At 36.2% G+C, this 21,083-nt stretch overlaps 2 protein-coding genes across 5 annotated transcripts; one reads left to right on the forward strand and one right to left on the reverse strand.

Moving 5' to 3' along the window:
- Window positions 1–510: 510 nt before the first annotated feature.
- Window positions 511–13,782, reverse strand: knl1 (kinetochore scaffold 1). 3 transcript variants are annotated; one of them, XM_048197899.1, is made up of 26 exons: window positions 13,486–13,782; window positions 13,117–13,192; window positions 12,213–12,249; window positions 11,825–11,884; window positions 11,654–11,739; window positions 11,502–11,554; window positions 11,285–11,303; window positions 11,125–11,165; window positions 10,620–10,666; window positions 6,781–10,383; window positions 6,520–6,628; window positions 6,348–6,415; window positions 6,093–6,191; window positions 5,900–6,015; window positions 5,705–5,795; window positions 5,479–5,595; window positions 3,877–3,964; window positions 3,694–3,777; window positions 3,562–3,601; window positions 3,377–3,481; window positions 2,890–2,990; window positions 2,731–2,796; window positions 2,479–2,588; window positions 1,636–1,757; window positions 1,255–1,380; window positions 511–713 (listed from the first exon to the last, which is right to left on the reverse strand). In XM_048197899.1, the coding sequence occupies exons 1-26, from the start codon at window positions 13,643–13,645 to the stop codon at window positions 620–622; spliced, it is 5,718 nt and encodes a 1,905-aa protein (XP_048053856.1). In that variant the 5' UTR covers window positions 13,646–13,782; the 3' UTR covers window positions 511–619. The 3 variants fall into 3 exon arrangements, with proteins under 3 accessions (XP_048053856.1, XP_048053857.1, XP_048053858.1); XM_048197900.1 differs by having other exon boundaries at window positions 13,117–13,152; window positions 13,486–13,588; XM_048197901.1 differs by having other exon boundaries at window positions 13,117–13,164; window positions 13,486–13,551.
- knstrn (kinetochore localized astrin (SPAG5) binding protein) lies at window positions 13,748–21,063 on the forward strand. 2 transcript variants are annotated; one of them, XM_048197903.1, is made up of 8 exons: window positions 13,748–13,888; window positions 14,206–14,313; window positions 14,410–14,436; window positions 14,551–14,650; window positions 14,786–14,900; window positions 14,992–15,053; window positions 20,363–20,437; window positions 20,763–21,063. In XM_048197903.1, the coding sequence occupies exons 2-8, from the start codon at window positions 14,222–14,224 to the stop codon at window positions 20,892–20,894; spliced, it is 603 nt and encodes a 200-aa protein (XP_048053860.1). In that variant the 5' UTR covers window positions 13,748–13,888; window positions 14,206–14,221; the 3' UTR covers window positions 20,895–21,063. The 2 variants fall into 2 exon arrangements, with proteins under 2 accessions (XP_048053860.1, XP_048053861.1); XM_048197904.1 differs by having other exon boundaries at window positions 13,846–13,987.
- The last annotated feature ends 20 nt before the right edge of the window (window positions 21,064–21,083 follow it).

A 21,083-nucleotide genomic window follows, 5' to 3' on the forward strand; every position in this document is an offset into this window, starting at 1 on the left:
CACAACACAAATCATTCTTCTGTTCACGTCTATATAGGAGATTGCTGGTTGGGCTTGAGGCCAGATTGGCCTTTTGAAACATGACATACAATGAACAGTTGTGGTTTGTTGCCATCATTTTTGGAATAGCATGTTATGGCAATCTAATTACTTACCTTAAATTTTTGTAACAGGTTAGATTCTGGCTTAATTATGCTACTTGGTTAAGAGGATGATTTTCAATGTGGAACATTTAATTTATGGACATATTAAAAAATGTAGATACTCAAACTCAAACCACAATGAACATCCATATCAAGCTGAGCAAAAACAGGGGGGATGGAGCATCATTGCCATCATTCACTCCAATCACCATAATTACCTGCATTCTTCATATATGATTATACTGTATTTAGTAGTAGAATATGGGGCTCCTTTTATCCTATTCTAATAGTTGGATTCATAAATGAACAACAGACAAGGACCCAGTCATAACAGGCTAAGAAATGTAAAGAATGTGAGCAAACTTGGTGCGGCTTGTGGCTACATTTTTAATAATTATTTTTTGATTATACAAACGTCAATATATACAAACATTTATAGACTGAAAGGAAAAGAGTAAACAACAAGGCTTGAGATCCTAGCACAGATCATCGTGGATTTTCTTGAGGACTTTTGTCAGATAGTTCTTGGCTGGTTTGATTGATGATAGGATGTCTTCAATTTGACTCAACCTACAGAAGACAAAGCACAAAACACTGACTCAAAAGCAAGACAAAATTAACATTTTATGTGAATACTTTTATGAAATGAACTTTATTGTAGCTGTTGGTAATATTTACATTTCCATGTGCCAAGGACCACTTGTCGATGAATGATCTTTAGTGAAATGCTTTTTTAAAATATATGATTTATTCAAATGTATTCAAAACATTGCAACTTTTAGCATCAATGAGAATTGCATTTCATATATAAAGTATAAAAGTGAAAATTGGTGTCTGATTTGAAACTTTTTGATATGAAATACTCCAGTCATAAATAACGTTTCTGTCAGACTGAGTTACAATTAATATATTAATATTTTGTACTTGACACATTTTCTTTGAACAATTAGATGTGGAAAGTATTGTGTTTCACTAAACGCTGCCTAGAGACTTCACAATATTTCTTTCTAATAACAATCCTGTCTAATGCAGGTGATAACATCACCTCCACTCACGAAGCCAGATAACATTTAAACTCATTGTGATCTAAAAATGTTAATTTCTTTCAAACCTTGTTTTCCCCATGTGTTTTTTGAAGTCCTGTATGTGAAGTGGTCCAAAGGGATAGTCTGGAGTGACCATCAGACTTAACTCAAACTTTTCAAATGCTTTCAGGCTTGAGAAGACGATATGAACTCTGAAAAGTAAAAACAATAACAAAGAAGAAAAAAAAGATGCTTACAGTTAATTAATTTGTCATTATGATTACAATATTTCTCAAAATCAGGTGTGCATAGGAGTTAAGTTGACACACTTTTAAGTTTTTTGTAGGGAATTAGGCATTAGGGAAACGTTGCAACTGGAATCTCTGTCATCCACATAAGCACCACGGCTCAACACGCAAAGGAAAAGTGCATGAGTAGTAAGCTAATAAATGTGCACTGTAACATACCGCGTGTCCACACAGGTGATCTTCAGGATGCGAAGCTTCAATCCTCCCCACTTCTTCAGCCGGTGAATCTCCTCACCCAAGAGCCTGAGACGACCCACCACCAAACTGATGTCATGAAGTAGCTGTTGAGAAAAGATCAAACAACACTGAAACTTCTCATCTTGTTCTCATATATTATTCAAACTGGATCATCCAAAACATGTATACACCTTTATAGCAAAACAATAACTGCGTTTACATGGACCCTAATTATCCATGTCAATCGGAATTAATTGGCCAAATCCGATTCAAATGTCATGACATATGGAACGAGCTGTCATTATTGTTAAATAAAGTGTCATAAATGACTGTCGTGACTCGTGTCATTTCTCTTTCCATTCATCGTCTGTTAAGTGGAGCAGGAGAATGTCTCACAAGTCCTTGCTTCAGACTTTCATCCACAGACGCCTTGTTTTAGGCATGGGAAGGGATGTTTTTACTGCTTGATAAATAAAGCAGAAAGGCACAAAGCTTCTTGTGCTCATCGTCTTCTAATTAGGACCCAAAATAGACAAATATTAAGTCTGCTTTTTTAAAACAAAGAAAAGAAGCGTAAACAGCAGAAGACTAAATTCGTGCAGTGTGCACGTCAAAAAACTATTCCAATTTGAAGCTTATGACATAAACGTGCACATCAAACCATTCACTTTATTTAGCGTTCATGTAAACACTACATTCGGATTCATCAATCAGAATGAATTAATTCTGAATGAAACAAAAGTTGTCCATGTAAACATAGCTTTAGTCTACACATATTTTAGATACTTTCATTTAAATATAAAAGTACATAGTGTTAGCGCTAACCTCTGGTAAATGTCGAGTTGTGGGGTACCTCTGTGTCCATTGAGTTTGAGACTGACAGTATAGTGCAAGTAACTTGTGAACCATGCTTGCATGACACTCAGACTTTTCCACTTAAAAAAAAAAGAAGAAAAAAAAAAAAAGTAATCATCATAAGGGGAAAAAAAATGATACAAAATGGATTTCAAATATTTAAAAAAAGAAATAAATAAATACATAAAATGAAAAGATAAAAGTAATTTATTTTTCACTCACCATCCAGCTGCAACTGGAAGCATACATCTATATTTCGCTCCACATCCTCAGTCATCCATTCCTTTCCTAATAGACATGAGAGTATTTTAATCTACTGCTGTATGTAAGGATAATGATGAAAAACCATTAGGAGTAATTATAAAGCGATAATCAACTCACCAGCAGGGGTTTGCAGGTTCACTTGCAGATGCACAGTGTTGTGAAGGAAGGTAAACAAAGCACCCCTTTCATCTGTCGAATCAAGACGCCACTCGTTCAAACTGAAAGACAAATCATTATAGTTTCAGCAAAATATATATTTACATATTAAGGTATGGTATGGCTAGGTATGGCGGCAATAAAAATAATAATAAATATTCCATCGACCGAACCAACCATCTATTGTTTAGCAAAATAAAAAAACCCAAACCATATGGATTAAGCTTGGAAGTCTTACTTCTGCTAGAAATGTTAGCAAGCAAGTGATTATAATCAACAACAAAGCTGTCCTCAACAGCAAGAGAGCGATGTTGCATGGTTTGCTGCCACGTTGATTTTAATAGGGTTGTACATTTGTTATTGTCACTTGCATGCTGTGCTTGCAGTGTAGACAGGATGCCAAAGTGCCACTACAATGGGTTTTAAACAAAAGGAAAAAAAAAAAAACCTGTTCAAGGTTGCAAGATGACTCTTAAGGCTACTGGATTCTCCTCGTAGCTTCTCCTGTTGGCCCTCCAAAGTCCTCAGCTGAATCTCCAGCTCACCAATTTCCCTGAAATGATCAGCATTTTCAGCATTCAGCAAAAATCTCTATCTTCTAACATTCCTTATGGTGTGGATAGAAGAACATACCTCTCCTTCATAGTGACAGCTGAATTAAGCCTTTGCAAATCTGTCAGTAGAGAAAGAAAAACGCAGACAAACAATTATACCTTTCTTAGCATCACAAAGCTGTAAGATTCTATAATATAGAAGTAAACTTACCCTCTTCCTTGGCTTTTAAGACTGGTCTGGTTTGAGGAGCATCAAGATGATCTCCCATAATCATGGCCTCTACAGATGCAAGTTCTAGTGTAGAAAAAGCAGTGTGTTATTTCACTATGTTTATGTAGAAATTTACGTTACATACGATCAAACATGAAACAGAGCAGAGAAGAAAATCCATACCAGTTTCTAAATCATTAATGCATCCATCCAAGTCTTCCATCATTTCGTCTGTCTCTTTGATTTTAGATATCAGGCTCTGCTTTGCATTCTAAATGTATTGGGGGGAAATTCAGATACACAGCAGTTAAGGCTTTTAGTTCATGTCAGATAGCACTGAGGCCCTCTAACAAAATAAAAAAGTTCATAAAAAGTTATGAGCAAAAATAACTCTTAGCAGATAAATGAATCTAAAATTTACAATCCTTTCTTCTGGGAAAAGACTGAAGTGATGATCTTGGACTTACTAATTATGTCCAATAAAATACTAGCAGCAGTAAATCAAGTTTATGGCTGAGATTTTTAATTTATTTTTATTATTTAAAATGGTTGTGTCCTTCATTTTGTCCTACCTAATTACTGTTTTAATACGAAATACAGATCTGCGCTCATCAAGCAATTTCCTAGGGTCTAAGTACCAGAATTTCTCTAATCTGGATGTCTAGATGAGAAACAAGGAGGAATTTTTGAAAAAACAATAATTTACAGGGTTTGACAATAAGGACTGCCTGATGGCCCGGAGCCAGTGTGAACGACACTTGGGATAGTAGGCGGAACAGTCACTTGCCCGATCGAGCCAGTGCTGTAGGGTGTGCGTTATTTAACAATCTGACATTATTGAGTATGTCCCTCACTTCACAAAAACCAAACAAAACACCCATTAAGGTGCACGCATGCACTTGACGTAGTCTAGGTTAGGCTTGTGCACATGCAGCGTATTTAGTGTTCGCTTTCACTGCGTGATTTAGTCTACTAAAATGCCTTTAGAATGCCATAGAAATTAAAGGGGCAAAAATGACCCTGTATATCTTTCATATTTATATAATTTAATATAGTCAGTATTAAACAAAGAGCGCTGTTTTTCTCCAAATATCAGCACGATTACAAATGTGATATTGATTTTATACAGCGTACAGTTTAATAAACAAGAACTTAATATCAAGTGACTTACATTTTAGGCACAAAATCGCCTGTTTCGCTCTATTAATAGTTCCAAAGTCCACACAGCATTGTTTTGCGTCTCTGAGCAACACTCCCTGAATGAATCAGCCGTTTGAATGAATCGATTGAATCTCAATGACTCGCTCATTAACAGTGATTCGCTGCCACTTACTGGCAGGTTTAATTTCACGTTTAAAGTGTCTTTTCTTTTAAAAATTTTTTTTTTCAAATAACAGTATTTAATGTTTTATATTTTCAACATTTCAAAACATTATTTATGCATCTGTAACTGCTCTTGACTGATTAACTTTAATAAAGTTTAATAGTTAGCTATACACTAGATTACAATTTCTGTAGGCTACCTGAAAATATCCTGTTTAAACCTACATGAAAAACTTGAAAAGCACAAATGTTTCATTTGTGTTTATTTTGTTATTTTTATTTTTGCCATCACTTGCTATCAATTTGATTATGTTACTGTTTTATTACTCACTGTTTATTTGTTGAAAATTTTGGCTCAACCGGGCCAGTAGAAAAAATCCTTAGCGTTGAGCCCTGACTTAACTTTTTTGAGAAATTGTTTAACAAAATCAACATTTAAAAAACAAACAAAAATGCCTTTACCTGTGTAGTTTTTATGAGCTCTGAGTACAAGACTCCTTTCATTTCATGAGAATGTGCCTTGCTTCTCTTTCCAAAGTAAACTCTTCGCTCTTTCAACTTGGATCCAAAGCTTTTTAACTGAGGAAAACGAACAAGCATGAAGATATAATCTCAAAGATGAATGCTATATGCTATAATTTTAATGATTTAACATAAGATGACCCAAGATATAGACAGAATAACATACTTGTTCTTTAGAGAGAGTGCATATCTGTTGCTGAAGGGCTCCATTGATGCATCCCAGGGATTTCTCTTGTTCAGGCATTCGTTCTTTAAGTCTATGAAGAAATTAGTTTCACAAAATACAATATAATTTTTATGTATAATTTTTTTGTCAGTTACACACATCTTACAGCATTATCAAAACCAGACTTGTACACACCTCTCCACTATCTCTGTGAGGTTCTTACAGTCTTGCTCATACACTTTCTGCTTGGGGTGGTATATGTATTTCTCTTTGAGCAAATCTTCCATGCTACGTGTATCTCCAGCCCTACACTGAAAAAAGAAAGATGTTTTAAAAACTGACACATATTATGTTCACAAAGAGAGCCAGAGAAAGCAAGACCACTTACACTGACAGGCAGAGCACTTGGTCTAGATCTGTGGATGACGAAGTTGATACCAAAGTGGCTTAGGAACTCGTTCACTGTGATGCTTCCATCCTCAAGTTTCTGGAAATAAAAGAACGAGATAGGATTTTATATTTTCAAAAGAAAATGTTGCACATGCAAAAGATGCAAGGGTGCCAAGCACACCTTCCAAAAAACAAAAAAAAATTCTTCTAATATGGGAGATTATTGCAAGTATATGTGTTTGAATACTGCTACCTTGTTAAAATCAAATACATGATCCAGTGTCCCATCCAAATGAGAGTCAAACTGAGAGTATCTGAGAGCTGTAAAGCACATCACATTTTCTTTTAAAAAATAAACCACATCGAAACCTTAATTTTTTAAAGCACATTAACATTGTCTGACAGAACTGACACAAGCAACTCACTGGATTCAGACACTCCTGTATCTTCAATTGTCTTTGCCTTGGGATTCTGAGCAGCATGCCTTGTAAAATTACCTTCCCACTGTACAGCAGCTTCATGACAGTCAGGCCCCTGAGGAGACAGAATCTCAGGCATTAGCATAATAATGCACAACAATGGAGCCCACGCTTAACACTTTATTACAGAACAACCTCTAAGCGTGTAGCAGGAAATACCAAGCAAACAAAGTATTAAACTAAAAATTATTAACATTTTGTTCATACCATGTCAGAAATGTAGGCTTTCTTGGTTTGTTCTGCTGTAATAGGGTCTTCCTCTGAATGCGGCCTTTTAAAACATGGACTTGTGCTCGAGCCTGACTGAAAGACATCATCCTCAAAAATCTCTTCATTTATAGGTTCCTCTGAATGCGGCCTTTTAAAACATGGACTTGTGCTTGAGCCTGACTGAAAGACATCATCCTCAAAAATCTCTTCATTTATAGGTACAGCCAAAGAACCATCCAGTTCATCTTGCTTGTTAATTGGCCAATTTTCAAGACTCCCTGACAAGTCTTCTTCACTGCTCATTTCAGGAAACTCTTCATCATTAATATTGACTGTTTTGCAGTTGCCATTTTGTTCAACATCAAAATGTTTCTCCAGTTGTAGACTTTGTAAATCATTAGTACTTATGGTCACAGTTTTGTTTGGAGTTACAGTTGAAGCTCGTTTCGGTAGTTTTGGCATGATACCACACAATGACAACCTTGAAGAGAACGGCTTTTTAAGACTGAAGGGTGTAGTCTTTTGACCAGAATTATTTTTCTGCTTGACGTTAGGCGTGACATTTGAAGCAGGCTTAGAGGAAATTTCCGTTTCACGTTGCTCTTTAAGGGAAATCTCGGGGAAGACACAAGAAGGCAGAGGTGCAGTTGTGCTTCCCGTCATCACTTTTTGCTCTTCCTGGATACGGCGTTTTATATTTTGAAGCTCCATTTGAAAATCTGCTAGACTTCTTCGTCTTGCTTTTGTATGTTGTAGTTCTTCTTTACTGAAGGAATCAGCTACGGACTCATTTGAGGAGGAACCTTCAAGTTGGACTGAGCTTGTACTTTGTTCCTTGTTAGACCAAAGAGCTTGACCCTCCTCTTCATTTCTAGAACCATTCGAAGTGTTTATATTTGCTTCTTCTCTCTGGTTAAACGAAACACTTTTCTCCATTTCAATGGACATTGTTAGGATCTTTGTAACCTGCATGTCGTTTTCTTCATCAGTCGTCATCACATTGCTTGGACGTGCCATTTTGCAGTATTTGTCCACTTGCATCTCAGCTGGGTCATAGGACATTGCCTCTGTGTTGGTGCATTTAAGGTTTTTGCCATCGAGATCAAAAGCATGTTTTGAGGGGAAGACATGGTTAATAGCACACTTGGCAGCTTCACTCACCTCATTTTGTTCTTCGCTTGACACTGTGCATCTAGAAACAGATGTTGATGCCCAAAGTGCACTTTCATTTGCTTTGATCTCTGAAGCACTTGCTGCCAATGTTCTTTTTGAGTCAATTGCAATCGTATTGCATCCTGTTAATTCCATTTCATCATCAACACAGGGCATAGCTAGATTTGATGCACTGGCTTGACATGTCAGTTCCACGCAATCAGACTCATCCTGCCTTTGACAACTTTGAGCTGTAGGCAACATATTTCTCTCATGCTCCCTTTCCTTATTTGATACAAAGCTCTTTAACATGATATTGCCAGTGAGTGCCTGGGTTATCTCCATACAGTCAACATCAGGACTGGAGGATGTAGATTCAAGGTTCAAACTCTTCCTCGATTTACTGAAGGGTTTGCAGTTTTCAGCCTCAAGCACAACAGTCTGACATTGTGTCATGTCCATATCATCAGGATTGGAGAAATTGGTCTGACAGTTATCAGCTTCAGTGTTTTCAGGGTCACACATCAAGGACACCATCCTTGCTCCTGACTTTCTTCGAGTCATAAAAGCTTTATGCTTTCGCTCACTGACAAGTGCCATATGTACTTCAGTCATCTCCATAGGTTCAACAACAGTGATTGTTTGATTAGCGGAGAATGGTACTCTTCTTGTATCTGTATCAGCACTCCCTAACCAGGGCTGGTTTGAGTCAATGTTAATAGTGTTGCATCCAGTCATTTCCATTACATCAGGGCTTGGGGGAGAAATCACAGTCAAAGTATTTGGTTGGCATGTCAAGTCCATACAGTCACTCTCATTATGTTTAGGTGTTGTAGCAGCTGTAACAGGTATCAGAATGCTTTCACCTCTTTCCTTCTTGGGGGCTGAAAGGACATTTTGTATTATATGCCCAGTTAACACTTGAGTAATGTCCATCCCATCACTGTCTTCAGTTTTGTATACCGATGTATGAGGCCAATTCTTCCTTGAACCACTTAATGGTTTGTCTCCACTGACCTGTTTAGCCTCGAGAAAAATAGTTGTCATGTCCTTAACATCAGAATTTGCAGTTTGGGCAATTGAGAGATGGCCTGATTTGTTGTGATCCAATATCTCTTTATTTCCAACCAAATTAAAGCAGGACATTTTGCTTACTCTGGGAATTGGATGCAGAGCTTCCTCCTTGATACTGCTTGCATGCTCATCTTCTCGAACAGTTCTGGATACAGACGCAAGAGGTAAACTCTTCCTTAAGTTGCTAAATGGCTTGTTTCCGCTTGATAGTTTGTCTTGGAAAACAAGACTCTGGCACTGTCTCATCTCCATATCATTATTAGCAGTTGGAGCTATCATGTTGTTGCCAGATTTGTTTTGATCCACTATTTCTCTATTTTCAAAAGCATCGAAAGAGGACATCCGGCTTAGTTTGGGAAACAGAATGTCCTCTTTTTCTCGAATAGATACATCTAAAGCCCCAGTCATCTCCATATCATCAGAATTAGCGGTTTTGGCTATTGAGAGAGTGCTCTGAAAATAACCAGCTTTGTTTTGATCTGTTGTATCTCCATTTCCAATCACATTAAAGGAGGAAATCCTTCTTATTTTGGGAATTGGAGACTGAGATTGCTCCTTCATACTCATTGTGTGGTCTTTTTCTTGAACGGTTAAATCAAATGCCCCCGTCATCTCCATGGCATTGTCATCCTCAGAGAAATAATGGGATCTATTTTGATCCAGAGCAGCCTGGACATTGCGAGTGATATTTCCTGTGACTTTTACATTGATTGGAGCAGTCTGACTTAGAGTGAGCTCCATGTCATCAGAGATGTTTGAAAAGGCAGATGCCATGAATGCAACACTTCCTTGATTTTCAGAAACGGAAGGTGCAAGAGGCTGTGTATTATCTTTGCTTTCAATTACAACAGTGTGACTCATCATTGCCTCTACATCATCATCTTCAACAAATGTAACACGGGAACGTCTACGTTGAAGTCCCCGTGGTTGTTTTGGGTTACCCTTGCCACCTGGATGTTGCTTCATTAAAAAAGATGGTAAGTGATTCTCCTTATCAATTTCCATTGTGCTTGTATTGGCTGAACAGAGGACATTACCAAGCTCATTTTCTGAATTTGGGGGCTTAATGGTGTTTACAGTGGGTAAGCACATACCGGCGAGAAAAGCACTGAAGTCTGGGTCTACTGCAGTATTTTTACTCTCTTCTTTAGCTTCACGTGGCAAACCCTTCTGACTTGAAACATTTAGATCACCACAGACCATCTGAGCCACTTTGAAGCTACGATCTGGGTTTGGTTCTTCTTCAGTTTCATAGTCCTTATCAATTGTGATTGTGTGGCTTTGAGTAATATCCATGTATCCAGTATCCTCTCCGAGCAGCATTGTTCTATCCACACAGTCATCTTGTAAGACTGGATCAGAGAAGAAATTCTCCTACAATTTGAGAGAGAAAGGTCAAAATAATCAGCGTGTGTCAAGACAAGGTTAATTAATTAATACAGAGATTAATACAAAAACTCAGTAGTAGGTATTGATAATGATCAAGTATTGTATGCTCACACACTCCAAATTAAATGTTTGTGGCAGCATATGCTTTCATCAATGATGTCATAAACTGCAGAAGCCTGAAATTCATATGTTGGCCTTTGCAGCCTTAGATTAGTACTTACCTTATGCTGGGATAGATAAAGAGGAGTCTTCAACAAAGTTTCCAGGCCTGAAAGAAATGGAAAGCTTAGTGGTTCACTCTCTGACTATGAGAATAATTTTCAAGATGCATGTAAATACAAGCATGAAATCAATAGATTCTGTTAAGGCCAATTCACACCGCAGACAAACACCAACAAACATGTTTGTTCAGTTTTGTTGGATCAGTGTGTTACCCCTGTTGGCGTTGGTCAGGGTTTGTTTTCACCCGACTGGACACGTTCAGTTCATGTTTGTCAGTGTCTGTTGGGGCAGTGTGAATATTTCTCATAAAATTCTAAATCCAACAGCCAACTTGTTTGCTGGTGTTTGTCTGTGCGGTGTGAATTGGCCTTATTATAGTGAACAACATTTATGCAATTATGCATGTGTGAACACACTCTTATTTTGAATTATAACACAAGATAACACAAGAACAATAGTCCCAATGGGTCAGCAATATTTGACACTTTTCCTTCAAAACATTACCTTTGATTTGGCGATTTCCCTCATCAACAAAACGCAGAATCCTGTCATTAGATAGGAAAAGAAAGTTACAGATTTTCATATATTTCATGTGGATACACAAAACCATCAAACATGTTTAAACTTGAACATGTCAGTTATAAAAAAAATGACTTTTACTTACTTTTCATCTGGTTTATCTCCTGATAAAATTTAACAGAACACAATAAAGCAAATAATAGTGTGTCAGTGTTTTATATATAATATAAAACAACAGAAATATTTAATACTTTTCATTTGACAGAACTGGTATACATAATCTTTAACCATGAATCATGAACCTCAGGTAATAACTAGAACACGTTAAAAACAAGAAACCTATAAACAAGTAAACTACTCACCAACATGTGTGTTTTGTATGGATGCCAGAACAGGAGATTCACTTTTCGCATCACTGTGAATTTTTAAATTTCGTAAATGAATCATCTTCTCATATAAATTATGTTTGTATTTAGTTTCAATGTTAATATTAGGTCAACATTATTTCACTTACTTTGTAAAGACTCGAACATTATTTGTAGTGGCAAAACTCACTCTTCGCGAATTTCTCTTCTTCTCTACAGGTTTGGTAATTTCCTCCTGCATAAATATATACATAAAGAAAAATACATTTTAAAAAAAAATTCTCAAAAATTAGATTACATTTTTTTTGTAACTTAATCACCTTTTGTTCCTCTTGCTCAGATCCAAGTACATTCGTGGATGTTCTAGGAGCTTTTAAAATCTGTCAGAGGACAATCAAGAGGCACTATTTACCATTTTGAGACAATTAGAAAATTGTGAAAATTATTAAGACACGTCTCACAGGCTGCAACAGAGTGAATACAAGTAAACTGGGACACTTAAGTTTAATCACCTATTATTTATGTGTATGTGTATTTATGTCTTCCATTACTAAAAATCTGCATTAAATTCATCCTAAACTAGTGTGTGATGATAGCTATTTGGATCATGTTTATTAAAAAAAAAAAACCCCAAAAAACAAAAACAAAGGATAAATCATCAGAAAGTGTCACATTTTCACCCAATTCAATGATGTACTGGATACGTACCGAAGAAATTCTCCGCCTTGATAATTTCACCTCATTGCTGGAAAAAGTGGCAAGGATTAGTTACACAAGCTTTTTTTTTTCTTTTTTTTTTAAATAACATTTTGAAATTTACCTGAAAAGAAAGCCATTCATTTATTAAACATGTATATTTACATATATTAAGGAGATGCTTTTATCCAATATGATTGTCAAATGGAGATCATCGAAGGCAATTTGTCGTATTCGTAGTACACAATGGCATGTTAAAAATGTGAGTTGGATTAGTTTAAGAGGTGTTTTTGCATTGTCAATGCATGGCAGGAACTTTATGAATAACTAATTATCAATTCAAAACAAAAGGCTACTCTTTTTATATATGCATTTACAAAATCATTATAAAAAGAAGGACCCATTAAGAGTTTACTTCCACAACTTGCAAGTCAGCAGCTTATAATAAATGAAAAGCTGATGACAAGCAATCTGTACTGTTTTCCTGAATCATAACACCACGAATACGACAGAAGGATACTGAAGCCTGAATGCTTAATATGCAAAAATATTAGTCTTGTTTTAGGTGTGAGGTCATAAATACAAATACAATATTTCTGTCACGTATTGCTTGAGAGCAATGCAAATAGAAAAGTATTATTGGTGTATCAAAAAGTTAACTAAACTCGGTGCTCAGTTTGAAGATGTTCCCAACAGTCCAAAGAAAAAAAAATATCAGAACGTTTGAACATTTTGGACATAACAATCTACAAGTGTAAGACTGCATTATTTATCTAAACCGTGCCAAATCATCGGTCTACACAACTCTTACCAGGTAAAAAACTGCAGATAGACACACACACACACACACACACACACACACACACACACACACACACACACACACACACACACACACACACAAAAATCAACTTACCCTGAATTCAGCGGCTCCATCTTCAATGTATGCGCACTAAAATCAAAACTAAAAGTGAGAAACACTATAAAGCAACCTGGAATAAAAACATAAAATTAAAAATAAAACGATTAAAAAAAATTGTATTACTCTAAACATTATCTACATTATATTAACACTTCTGTATTTCCTCATGTTTTGTTGAAGCCAGTGACGGTGTGTGTAACGTTATTTGACTGTCAGACGAGCTCACAACAACAACAGCAACAATATACTAAAGAAAACAACAGCTCTCGACATTTCAACGAGTTTAAAAGTTTTACTCTCATAACAGCCACCGCACGACATATTTACAGTTAAAATAATAATAATAATAATAAAGCGCAATACCTAAAAACAATTTCCCTCCATTCACTGCTTGTCTTTTTTTCTTCTCAAAATTTGAACTCAACCGCCGCGCCTCTTCCTCGCGCTCAGTGACGTGACGTGAGACCAGACGTGAAACGCTCCTCTCGCGTCCTCTAGTGGAGCGGAAGATAATTTTAACCATGTAAATTAAAAAATATTTAGCAAACTTTGTTTGGATTAATTAGCTATGTAAGATATCTTATAATCCTATATATTTGTATATACATACATTTAGTTTCAACGTTATAAATTAATCTCAGTCAAAACTACTGATCTGGATTTGTAAAGGAGGCGGAAGTGACGTTGTTTATTTTGAAAATTCATGGCGCTGAATTAAATCGGGACTTTTAAAACGTTATTTTCAGATCGATATTAGCTAAGTGTGGTAAGTGTATTACACATTCACACATAATTTAAAATCATTTTTAATTACCGTCGATTTACGACTTGAGATCTTGTAGTAGAAAATCGCGTTGCATTCACGGTAAGAAAAAGTTGACAACTGACACAGAAGCGAAATGTGACATACATACAGTGCGACCATATACTTATTTAAGAAATACATCATTTTGATATCAACCAAACATAATTTCTTTACACAATGTTAATGTAATTCAGGCAGTCGAAGTTTTAGTGTAATTTTATTTCATAATATTCCTCTTAAATACTAAAGGCTGTAAATGCGATTCTCTGTTTCTCCAGAAAGCTGCATTCAGTCATGAAGAGAGTTCATATGAAAGACACGGCGATTTCTGCACAGCCCAGTGTGACATCCAGAGCCGCACATGTCAAGAACGACACGGAAAATAAGTGGGCATCTTTGTTTAAACGTTCTGCAAACATTTAATTTACCCTAATTACATGGTTTCTTTTTTTTTAAATATATATTTTATTTTATTTTTTCAGGAAGAACCAGCACAGGACTCTGAAAGCGTAAGTACCATGTTGTGAAATGACTGCCTGTCCATCAAATAAAAATGTAGTTACTACTAATATGATAGTCCAGTCTGTTTAAAAAGGAAGTGCGTACTATTTTGATTTTCTTAGGCCAACCACAAGATATGGGCAACAAAACGATGTAAGGGAGCAGAATCGAGTCTTGACTGCAACAAATGAAGACCTGCAGAGACAGCTTGAAGAAATAAAGGTGATTACGCTTGACTTTTTAAATCTTTTGCCCAAAGCATTAAAGACAAATTAGTCAAAGTGATATTTAAGAATATTTACTGAAGCTGGTAAGAGTCAAATACATTTAATACTCCAAACAATCATGTTTCTGAAGGAAACGATGACTGAACTGGAGCAGCGATGCACAGACCTCCAAGGAGAAAATCGAGAATTTCAAAAACAGCTGCGAGACTGCCATGTCCTTCTTGTTGCAGAAAAACTTGACCCAGGTGAGGATTTATTTTATTGCTCTATTGGATTGACACATGAAGAAGAGCAGTGTTTTCTGTCGAGTTGTAATCTAAATGGCCTCAAATTCAGTTTCAGGGGAAAAGTTGGGTCAGACAGCACAACAGAAGGAAGAACAAAGAAAAGAAGTTATGGTAACTCATTTTGTTTTCTGTTTTTGTATATTTTTATATTATTTAATTTGCTTATTTATATGAATGCTATTTTTTAATTAAATACTTTTGTATCCTATTAATTTACATACACACACATTTAATGCTGTCAAATGAATGATCGCGATTAAAGGGTTAGTTCACCCAAAAATGAAAATTATGTCATTTATTACTCACCCTCATGTCGCTCTACACCCGGAAGACCTTCGTTCATCTTCGGAACACAAATTAAGATATTTTTGTTGAAATCCGAGTTTGGACCAGGTTGAACTGTAGTCATGTTGACTATTTTAACGATGTCTTTACTACTTTTCTGGACCTTGAATGTGGTAATTTTGTTGCTTTCTATGGGAGATCTCAGCTTTCATTAAAAATATATTAATTTGTGTTCTGAAGATGAACGAAGGTCTTAAGCCAAGCCAAGGTCACACTAGACTTTGAACGTAGGGCTGGACGATATGGCCAAAATTTATATCACGATATAATTCTTAATTTTGGTCGATACGATATAATTCCGATATCGATATGAACTGTATAATAGCCTCAGAAAAACTGCCAAGAACGGCCACAACGGATTTCTGTACCTACAAACGTCTGAAAAATGAATTTGCCAAATCTATGAAATCTCTTCCTATAAAACTATATAATATTTTAGAAATAAAAACAGTACAAATAAATGTATGTTCAGCTTTTATTTGTATTTAGCCTTCATACAAACATAAAAATAAACATAAGACTCACTCACTTTATTAATATTAATATCTTTAACATTAAACTATAACGTAGGCTGATTTTATTATTCTTAACGGGTCATGAAACCCCAAAACACTAAAGGTACTCAATGTTATTCATAAGTGAAAAATAGTTATTTTTGCATTTTTCATAGCGATTTCTGTCTTCCTTTTTGAAAAGCTGAGTCGGAGCAATGGCACAAAATCTGACATAATCGTGTACTTTCGGCCCAAGTATGGGCATGGTCGAACATGATGACGTAGACCGTTTCGAGCGAATCTCGACATTTATTCATGACATAAAGCTCATTTAATCCAATCACTGCGCTGTAGTATGCATAAGATTATAATTGCAGTATTATGCATGAGGAAGCATCAGTTCTCTCGGAAGTGGATTGTTTTGCTGTAATCTACCAGCCCAAATGGAAAATATGTTCGCATGAGATCGCGTTACAGCAGAGAATTCAAATAACACAAAAGTGCTGTTCATTCTCCTCTGCCTGCTCTAGCTGCGTTCAAATACGCAAGCCGTAGGCTGTTTACCTCAGCACAGCACGTGTGTTGTTTGTATTTTGCTCGCGATGCGGGCAGAACTGGAGTTTGAATACGAACACATGAAAAATACGGATTGTTTTTATGATATACAGGCGGAGCGCGCATATGCTCGGTTTCAGCGCGGAGCTCCGCGATGAGTTTAATAACACTAGCCAGGTGACACATAGCTCATACAGAATAAAGTATCCGTGTTTAAAGTTTTTATTTCACACATTCTCCTGCACCAAACATTAACCAGCACGGTGTAGTTATGCACACATATTTGCATCAAGTTGTGGAAGCTTGTTCCGTCGCATTTGCATCAGGTGTACTCATTTTGTAAAACTTGCCGTGTTTGCGTTTGATCTTAGCGTACAACTGTTGAGCACTGGCTGGTGGCTGCATGTCTCTGTGGTGTACGTCATCACGCAAATAGCCAATCTCGTTCTGCTCTTTCTAACGGCTGCGCCTCAAGTCAGTGATGCTGTAATGTATGTATCGAAATACCGGAAATGTGTTTAAAAATCATATCACTGTTATCGAAAAAAAAATATATCGCGATATATATTGATATTGAATTATTGTCCAGCCCTATTTGAACGTGTGAAATTTATTTGGATGCTGTAATGGTCGTGATATGACGTCACTGTCTACAGCGTCTTTTTTATAAACATGAATTCAACACACAACTTAAAGTAATACATTCAAAATGTAAAAAGAGACTTTACTGCAAAAAATATAATTCTTTTAATTCAGCCAAGAGGTCATGTGGGAAATTAATGACAGAAATTTCATTTTTGGGTGAACTAACCCTTTAAATGCGCATCCTGACACTCCTGTTTCCCCCAAAATTATTCGTCGGGAGCTCTACAGAGTCAATTCATGGTCAAGTTGCTATAGCCAAACCTTTGGTCACTCGTGCCAATGTCAGTATGGTTTTCAGATGAGTCCAACTTCACCGTGGGATTTACGATGTTGAACAGCCCGGACTGTTGCTGCCCAGAATGAAGCATGGGTGTAGATCAGTGATGGTTTGGGCTGCAATATCATGGCATTCCCTACTGTGCTTGATGGATGTGGTGTAAGCAGTAGCGTGTTGGGCGAGGAGAATTACCTTGTGACGCGATTGACTGGGTTCGAATCCGCCTTCTGCCGAGCTCGCTCTTTTCCCATCACATCAGAAAGGCATTTATTTTCAATAAAAATGAAGAAAATGTTTTAAAAGTGGAAGTAAATTGCCTAACGAGTGTTTAATAATGATAAAATAATTTACGCTCTGTTATTATTGCATACTGTTAATTTACAATACTGAGGTGCAAATAGTATGTATCTGCCAGTATAAAATATAAATAGCATCTAATTACTATTTACACTTATTGCAAAGAACTGCTGCTTTTAGCCTACATGGTAAAAAAAGAATGTAATTTGCAAAAAAAAAAAAAAAAATATCTTAATTATCTGGGTTCCCACTCGTCCAGGAAAACCTGGAAAATTGATGACATATTTTCCAGTCCTGAAAATTAGAGAAAATGTAAAATGTCCTGGAAAATCTTGTTGTTATCCTGGAAAATAATTTTTTTAAAAGTTCTTGGATTTTTCTTTAGTCGAGAACAAAGAGTTTACTGGCCTACAACAATCACCATTAGTTGCAGAAAGTGCAATGTTCAGGAATGCTGAGTTTTGACACGTGAGAGTAGTATTTTCACTGATGTCTAGTCTTGTGTTGCCACTTGCAGCAGTTACCTTATGTTATTAACTGCTCAAATGCATGCAGCGAATCTTAACTGGAAAGCATCTACGTAATTCAGTAACTTGCTAACTACAGTGCATGCAGAAATATTATGCAAGTTGATTTTCTGAACATATTTTTTTTACAAGCACGTTACCATTTCCAGTGCACGGTTTAAAGGGGCCGCAGCCTGAATCGGTGCATAGTTAATGATGCCCCAAAATAGGCAGTTAAAAAAATTAATAAAAAAAAAATCTATGAGGTATTTTGAGCTGAAACTTCAGAGACACATTCAGGGGACACCTTAGACTTCTATTACATCTTGTAAAAACTGGTTCTAGGGCACATTTAAGGCATGACTTAAATAATTAAGAATTAAGGTAAAGAATTAAGTGTGAAACCATCAGGAACCCTTTAGTCTCCAGCGCCACCATTTTCCGGAACTGCAACCTACTCAGAGTCTCCAGAAGTGCGAGGTGTCAGGATCTCAGAGACTTAGGTTAGGTAAAGAATCCTAAAAAATGCCCTCCATTTAAAAAGTCACAAACTGAATTGTAGTAAAATACAAGAAGACTGATTTTTTTTTTTTTAACAGGCTTTATAGACAGACAGATTGAGAGTGACTCTTGAAGGACCAGTACCATATACACTTGTATCACTGTTTGAAGAATTTATCTTCCAGAATCTGGCAGTAAGGTGTGGGAGTTCATTTTTAGTCCATCTCTTATCCTGAAAAGTCCTTCTTGCAGACATAATGATCTTCATGCCTGATGAAGATCTTACGATCGAAACATTGCTAATAAAGTACTTTTTTATTGCTTTGCAAGTTGATAGTGTGCGGGATTCTCCAGTTTTTTCATATTTTGACTATACCGGTCTTTTTTCCTACGCACCTATCTATCACCTACAGGTGTGCGACGCCAATTATTCATCAAATAGTAAAACAAAACATTAAAATAGTTCCAATGATTGACACTGGCAATGAGAACAATTTATCAATGTATGATTAATAATTTTTTTCTCGCAATTGCGAGTTTACATAATTGTGATATAAACTTGCAATTGCGAGAAAAAGGTCAGAATTTATATCACACAATTCTGACCTTTTTTCTTGCAATTCTGACTTTTTCTGGAGTTTATATCTTGCAATTCTTAATTCTTTTTTAGAATTGCGAGATAAAAATTTAAAGTAAGTCTCAATTACCTTTTTTTTTTTTATTATTATTATTTTTTTTTTTATTCTGTTAGCGGAAACAAGCTTCCATAATCATAATGTATGATTAGCTCTTATTAAAAACTGATTTTATAGTTAAGTCATGGCAATAAACTATAGCTATGCCTTTTACAGACTTACAGAAAGCAATATATTAGGCTACTTTAGTACGTGATCTGTACTGTTGTGGTAAAATTGAAAATGTCCTGGAAAAGCCCTGGAAAATGATTGCTGAAAAAGAGTGGGAACCCTGATTATTTTTTCTTCCTTTTTTGCATGTGGGATACCATTAAAATGAATATTAGTTCAATAACTTATCATTCTGACAGTTTTCACCTTTGATATTATAACAGTGATAAGAATTAAACTTGCATTGACTCAGACGTCATTTTTTTGCGGACATCATTTTGTCATGCGCTGTTGTCATGGTGAATCGTAATATCGGAGCACCATTGATGATGGCTTTTCATAGTCATGGTGCATGCCTTTAACTCGGAGTCGACTGAACTCAATTCAGCTGTTCTGAAACCGAAAACTCAGGGTTTCCCATTTCAGGGTAAGTCAACTCAGAGTTCAAGTTTCAACTCAGAGTTGGTTGAACCTCCATATTGAAACGAGCCCCAGATGTTTCAGTTTCATTTTACAATAATATAAACAATGGAATTTGCATAGATGATTATGCAAATGTGAAAAGTCTGTTTGATCTTAGTAATTCATCAAATTTTTCAGAAAAACAAAAAACATTGTAGGCATTTTTCTTGGCCTTTTTGCAATATGAGGTGCTGATAAATGGACTAATGGTCACTGCAGGCACATAATAGGGATCGATTATATAATCAGCCATATCGTACAATAATCTGTAGTGCCGTCACACCAGATTATTTACTTGTATGGTCTGATTACTGTAAAAGCAGACATACAAGACTCCATTCTTAAATACAGATGAAGTGTAATTCTAGTCTATAGCATGTGTTCCCTGGAGAATCAGTCCTGACAGCGCAGGGCTAGTGTTAAACCAGAGTCGCAGACATTGGCCCTCAATTAATTATTCATTTTTTGTCCTTTTTGTTTTTTCTAACAACAGACTGTTTCTCAAAATCTCCTGACTGAGCTGAAACTGTTCGGTGAGACGGCACAAGAGCATGCGGCAAATTTACTGGTGAGTATCGGTATTCTTTGCTTTTAATATTCAGAAATTCTGGGTTATTTATCCTGATTTGAATGTCCTGCGGCACTGACCGGGCATTAATACAAATGTTTCACTAAGACTGATTTATATGAGGATGAAATTACACACATTTTGCTCTGCTGGGCTAGAGGCTGTATAATTAATCATAACACCAGGTCCACAGCCAATAAAATATTCATTTGAAATGTTCAAATCCTTCTAAATGTTATTGAGTGTGCCTCTCCAAAACTACTAGAATATGGCATGACCTAGAATGGGTTCAGTGAGAATATTGTCAATCACGGTTTGCTTCCAGGAAGTGCAGAACACCATGAGGGACCTGACGGAAGCGCATGAAAAGCTCCAGCAGGAGAGGGCATTGTTCACTTTGGATGTGGAGGAAATGGAGAGAGCTTTGGGAGAGGCAGAGAGACTCTTGATGGAATAAATGAAAGAAACTCTTTCATTGGCCATAAATACTGCAATGCCATATGGCGTTTTCTGAGATCTGTCAGTCTGAGAATGAGAACTGGCTGAAAAAAGCATTCGGATGAAAGTGTAACATATTGTTGCATTTAAAGGAACATTCATCACTCACCATTTCCAAGCTATATTTTAATATTAAAAATACAATCTG

This window comes from Megalobrama amblycephala, linkage group LG7 (genome assembly GCF_018812025.1).
Source record: "Megalobrama amblycephala isolate DHTTF-2021 linkage group LG7, ASM1881202v1, whole genome shotgun sequence".
Classification (NCBI taxonomy): domain Eukaryota; kingdom Metazoa; phylum Chordata; class Actinopteri; order Cypriniformes; family Xenocyprididae; genus Megalobrama; species Megalobrama amblycephala.

Coding starts and splice junctions, on each gene's coding strand:
- knl1 (XM_048197899.1), bottom strand. CDS start 13,645: ATGGTTAAAATTATCTTCCGCTCCACTAGAGGACGCGAGAGGAGCGTT. Junction 11,740..11,824: donor CTGAGCAAGAGGAACAAAAG/GTGATTAAGTTA, acceptor ATATTTATGCAG/GAGGAAATTACCAAACCTGT. Junction 6,016..6,092: donor CAAGTGCTCTGCCTGTCAGT/GTAAGTGGTCTT, acceptor TTCTTTTTTCAG/TGTAGGGCTGGAGATACACG.
- knstrn (XM_048197903.1), top strand. CDS start 14,222: ATGAAGAGAGTTCATATGAAAGACACGGCGATTTCTGCACAGCCCAGT. Junction 14,651..14,785: donor GACAGCTTGAAGAAATAAAG/GTGATTACGCTT, acceptor ATGTTTCTGAAG/GAAACGATGACTGAACTGGA. Junction 20,438..20,762: donor AGCATGCGGCAAATTTACTG/GTGAGTATCGGT, acceptor GTTTGCTTCCAG/GAAGTGCAGAACACCATGAG.